The sequence below is a fragment of the Myxocyprinus asiaticus genome, chromosome 31 (assembly GCF_019703515.2).
Source record: "Myxocyprinus asiaticus isolate MX2 ecotype Aquarium Trade chromosome 31, UBuf_Myxa_2, whole genome shotgun sequence".
In the NCBI taxonomy this organism is placed as follows: Eukaryota; Metazoa; Chordata; class Actinopteri; order Cypriniformes; family Catostomidae; genus Myxocyprinus; species Myxocyprinus asiaticus.
In genome coordinates, this window is record NC_059374.1 from 42,132,174 (window position 1) to 42,138,173 (window position 6,000).

Genomic DNA, 6,000 nt, shown 5'->3' on the forward strand with positions numbered 1-6,000 from the left:
CAAATTCTCACTGTTCAAAGGATAATACCATTTGGTTCACAATGTTTATTCTCTCTGGGTATTTAAAGAAAGTTGGCAAGAAGCTCGGGGAGTCTGTATTCAGATCTCCCATACTGTCGCTGTATGTAGTTTCTATTTGCCAAGAATATTTCTCTGACTTATATCTTATTTTTAGGAATGTTTGTTTATCCTGATCATATGTGAAATTGGGATTGATTGAATTTTTGTAACAATGTTTTATATCCTACCTGGCAAATAAATTGATAGTATTTGATTTATTCTGAATTTCTCTGGAATCATTGTGAGAAACCACCCAGGACAACCAGGTAGGAGAAAGCCATATAAAGACTCTCAGTCACTGCTCACCGCCCGTCTTAGCAAGTTGTATGTACGTGACTAAGCGGCAATATCGTCTGGTTATGAGACAAGCCAAACCAGACGATATTAGTTAACCCTACAACCGCTGACTAAGAATGGAACTGGCTATCCTTTTCGGGAGGTTTACGTAATTTAATAACGGGCGGCGTAAGACTCCAAAGATCGAAAGGACAATGAATAGAAGAGGATTTAGAATAATCAATAACTTAAAAAGATCTAATTAAAAGAATGATCAGAAGGTAATTAGAGCTGTAATCTAAATTAGAGGTCAACTTAAATTGGAGTCAGATTAATATAAAATTGGAGTCAGATAAAATTAATAACAGAATCAATTTGTAAAGTGTAAATTAACAATAATTGCTTTTTTTCGGTGCTCAGAAAAGACAGAACAACGCAGAGACCTTCAAAGGGCAATTTATTGAAGTTCCACTCCGGAACCGATAGGTCTGTGACCTTTTTACAATACTAAATTAATATTCAAAGCCGTGCTGGTCCATAATGGTAACAAGTACCCGTCTCTTCCCCTGGCTCACTCGGTGCACCTCAAAGAGGATTACAGCAGCATCAAGACCTTGCTGGACGCCTTGAAGTATGATGAGTACAGCTGGAAGGTCATAGGAGACTTCAAAATGGTGGCATTCCTGATGGGTCTCCAAGGCGGTTTTACCAAGTTTCCCTGCTATCTTTGCCTTTGGGACAGCAGGGACACCAAGGCGCACTACCACAGGCGGGACTGGCCACAGCAGAACCGAGTTCTCTGTGGGGAGGAACAACGTCAAGCGGGAGCCACTGTTGGACCCCCGGAAGGTGCTGATGCCACCACTGCACATCAAATTGGGCCGTATGAAACAATTTGTCAGAGCTCTAGATAAGGAGTCGGCAGCCTTCAAGTAGCTTCAAGACTTCCTAAGGCAAAGGTCAAAGCCGGTGTCTTCGTCAGACCACAGATAAAGAAGGATTTTGGATTCATATGTAGTTTTTTCTGACTTTATGTGAACGAAAAGACACAAATTCGCCCGTTTTCTCATTGGAAATAGGTATATTTCAAAATATCACTGTCCTGGTCACAAAAGCAAAGTTTGTGAGGAATAATTGCCATTTTCTATACTTTTCAGGCATAAGCAATTAGGAAATAACACTTACTACCCAGGAACAAAAATTGTGTTACATAGTGTTATCATTTTAATCCTAACAAGCTTCTTTTTGTGAAATGTTTAGCTTGAAATGTTTGACTGTTTGTTGACTGGCTTTTGATCGTTGCTAAAAATCTATAAAAAATATTTTCTATCTCCTGTTTAGAATAAGTACTAGCGATGCCCGATTCGCAAATTAATCATTCTTTTGAGTCGGTTCTTTTAAATGAATGCGCGGGTTGGCAAAATGATCTAAAATGTAATCATTAAACAATTTTTCACACTGTAGAACGGTAGATAATGGGATCATTTAAAGCAATAAATTTGCATGCATATACGCTTAGCCCCTGATGTTTTCAAATCCTAGAAACACCCCTGTTTGAAATGAATAACACTTGATCCTGACACAGACTTAAGTGCATCTTAAAGGAAAATTCCAGGTTCAGTACAAGTTAAGCTCAGTCGACAGTATTCGTGGCATAATGTTGATTACAACTAATATTTCGACTCATTCCTCCTTTTCTTTTTATTCTTTTCTCCCCTTTTTCTCCCCAATTTGGAATGCCCAATTCCCAATGTGCTCTAAGTCCTCGTGGTGGCGTAAGGCATCTTATCACGTGGCTTGTTGAGTGCGTTACCGTGGAGACATAGCGTGTGGAGGCTCACGGCATCCACCACGGCATCCACGCACAACTCACCACGTGCCCCACCGAGAGCGAGAACCACATTATAGTGACCACGAGGAGGTTACCCCATGTGACTCTACCCTCCCTAGCAACCGGGCCAATTTGGTTGCTTAGGAGACCTGGCTGGAGTCACTCAGCATGCCCTAGGATTCGAACTAGCGAACTCCAGGGGTGGTAGCCAGCGTATTTTACCACTGAGCTACCCAGACCCCCTCATTCCATCTTTTCTTTAAAAAAGCAGAAATCTGTGTTACAGTGAGGCACTCACAATGGAAGTGAATGGGGTCAATCTGTAAACGTTAAAATACTGTTTCAAATGTATAGACACAACAAGACATAAACAATGTTTGTTAACATGATTTTCGTGTGATAAAATCACTTACTAACCTTTTCTGTGTAAAGTTATATCCAATTTTACGACTTCGCAGCCATGACGACGTAACGGCGGTGACAAATAACTAGAAGTTCGATTTAAACAACTTTACAGCTCAAATAATACACAAGTTTTAACAGAAGAATGAATATAAGTGCTTTTAAAAAATTTTTTAAAGGGCTCTCAGGAACACTCGATTCTGATTGGTCAATGGAGCCATCTAGCAGTCTGATATTTCTGAATAACGACACACATCCGGGAATTTCTTCGGGTATCACGAGTCACCTTCCCTGCTTCTCGGATCACTGTGCGATCTATACAAGTAAGCTAACAAAATGATTTCAACTCAAATCAAGTTTTCATGTCCATTTATTAACTTATTTGCACTGCTGGTTGTAATCTGATTACAAAGTAATTAGTTACTGTAATCGAATTACTTTGAAGTCAAAAAGTAGTGCAATGCATTACATTTTTAATTATTGTAATCAGATTACAGTTACTGACTTTCACAGCTAATTACTTTTAAGTACATCCCTTGGGTTACACATATTTCTAAAATAATATTTTTGTAGAAACCAAATATAGACATTAATTTGAAATAATTGAGTAGATTGTTTTAGAAAGTAACTTTATATCAAAGTAGTATGTAATGTGATTACTTACCCCATGAAGTAATCAGTAAAGTAATTAAATTACAATTTTAGAGAAGTAATAAGCAATTTGTAGTGGATTACTATTTTTGAGTAGCTTACCCAACACTGCTTATTTGTCAAGTAGTCTTGTAATAAGCTGGATAATGAGCAGTCAGACGGTCATTATTTACAAAATAAACACCAGCAGAGCTCCGATGCAATCCGGAGGTGGATTTCAGCTGTTTAGAGATTGCGTTATTTTCATATAATTACATCATTTCAATGCAAATCAGTGTTTTATGTCCATTTGTTTATTTATTTGAAAAGCAGCTGTGTAATAAGCCTCACGTTGAGGTCCTAATCTCCCTGTCTGGGTTTATTTTCCAACAGCAACCTTCTAACTGTACATGATCCTTTACATAAGCTTCACATATCTGCCTTTAAACCCTCCAAAAATTGGCCCCATTCACTTCCATTGTAAGTGCCTCACTGTAACCTCAACCTTTACTTTTTTTTAAAGAAAAGGAGGGATGAGTCAAAATCAATTTTTGTGGTAATCAAATTTGTCCAAATACTTCTGGGGTCACTGTATCTACTGCACAAACACACACATACCGCTACATATATCTGTTTAAGAGTGACTCAAATGACACAAATCCATTTATTAGAGCTGGATACTGGGCCATAAAATGGAATAGCATCACAGCCTGAGGTGCAAAGTGTTTTTTTAATCCTACTAGGGCATATATCACATCTTAAGCATACTTAAACACACACTCAGTACTCCATGAACGTTTGTGTGCTGTGAAGTGAAAGTGTGTCACACGTCCCGAATGTTAATCACTATAATGCAAGAATGTCATTAACCTTTAACAACAGACACACACTGCACATACAGGCTTAACATTCCAACCTCATATAGTATACTAGCCTATATAATATAAAACATGGACACACGCGCTTACAACCACACACACAATATATGATCAAGACATACCCTAAAATCAATAACCTGATGTTTTCAGAGCATAGGGACAAAAACAATGAAACCTATACACTCACACGCTTCCAAACATACACAAACACACAATAAGATGCAGACAGGTGTCTTTAAGTGTAAAGGAACGCAACATATGAGCAGCATGCTGGTGTGTGTGTGTGTGTGTGTGTGTGTGTGTGAGGGTGTACTATGTTTATACTACATTAGGGGACCAAATGTCCCCACAAGGATAGTAAAACCTAAGATCACCTACATTGTGGGGCCCAGCCAGCGGTCCCCACGAGGGAAATGGCTTATTAAACATACTAAATGATGTTTTTGTTTTTTTTAAATGTAAAAATGCAAAAAGGTTTCTATGAGGGTTAGGTTTAGGGTTAGGGGATAGAAATTAGCATTAGATCTGTATAAAATCCATAAAATGCATGGAAGTATATGGAGAGTCCCCACAATGATATAAAAACAAGTTTGGTTGTCTGTGTGTGCGTGTGTGTGTGTGTGTGTGTGTGTGTGTGTGTGTGTGTGTGTGTGTGTGTGTGTGTGTGTGTGTGTGCTAAATGCGCTGTCACACACACACCCACACACACAACCAGTACTGTAATGAATGTTATGCATGGAGGAAGAGCACCCTTTCCCTGCCGGAGCACTATAGGAGAGGCAAATCTGCTGCATCAGGATGTTTTAAAGCAACACCACTTAAAACCTCTGTAGACTGAACACACACACAAACACACACACACACACACACACACACACACACACACCTGACATTCCTTCCATCTGACCAGCATTATACATGACAGTATACACACATCATGATATTAGTAGGTAATAACATAGTACTTTCATATATAGTATAATACCACATTCATGGTATTTACATGGTAGGCCTACTCCAAGGTACTTAAAAAATACTATGGTATATAAATATATACACAAATGTGGTTTAACCCTCCCAAACACCATCAGGACAGGAGCCCTGAGTACCGCAGTCTACACACACACACACACACACACACACACACACAGACATACACACCTATGTTTGCACACATACCTACACATGTATATATATATATATATATATATATATACATGTATGCATCGATGCATCCACACACACACATATCAATGTGTGCATACACAAACACACCCTGTCCGTTAAATGACGTAAAGTTGCTCACCGGCGCTCTTGTCTTTGCCCTCCATCTCCCGTTGCGCTGCTGTCGGTCACGGAGGATGATGTGGATGATGCTGACGGTTCGGTTCGGTTCGGTCCTCGCGCTGCGCACGGGCAGCAGCTGTTTGGTCAGTTCACGCGCTGTCCGGTGCGCGGGGTGACAGAGGGGCAGAATCTCGGGTGTGGTTCTTGTGTTGTGTGCCGAGGCAGGGGCGAGGCGGAGGCTCGTGTGTGTTTCTGACCTGTCCGTGCGCCGTTAACGGGAGCTGCCGCAGCTCCGCCGCTATCAAACATACGGCCGTGACGTCACCGTAGGTGTCACGTGAGACCTGATGGGGAAAAAAAAAACTTCTCTTTTCAACATCTCTGGACACCTGCCAGATGACAACATGATTACTTTGGTACAGTGATGGTATCAGATGGTACTTTGTGTCATGGTACTTTTATTATAGGCCTATTTATGACATGATTTTTCATATATAACAGGATTCACATTACATGGTATTTTTGGTATATATATATATATATAAATTATGTTGCTCCAAGATAGTTCAAAAACATCTTTTTTTATTTTTTTTTTCTTAATTGTTTTTATTTTTTATAATTTAACCCTTGTGCATC

At 39.5% G+C, this 6,000-nt stretch overlaps 1 protein-coding gene across 1 annotated transcript in view; it reads right to left on the minus strand.

Moving 5' to 3' along the window:
- Positions 1-5,660, minus strand: part of LOC127422624 (fibroblast growth factor 12-like) — a 60,212-nt gene extending 54,552 nt beyond the window's left edge. The window contains exon 1 of the mRNA XM_051666371.1: positions 5,384-5,660. Within this exon, the coding sequence (XP_051522331.1) occupies positions 5,384-5,408 (25 nt within the window). The 5' untranslated portion in view covers positions 5,409-5,660. The remainder of the gene's footprint in view (positions 1-5,383) is intronic.
- Positions 5,661-6,000: the final 340 nt, after the last annotated feature.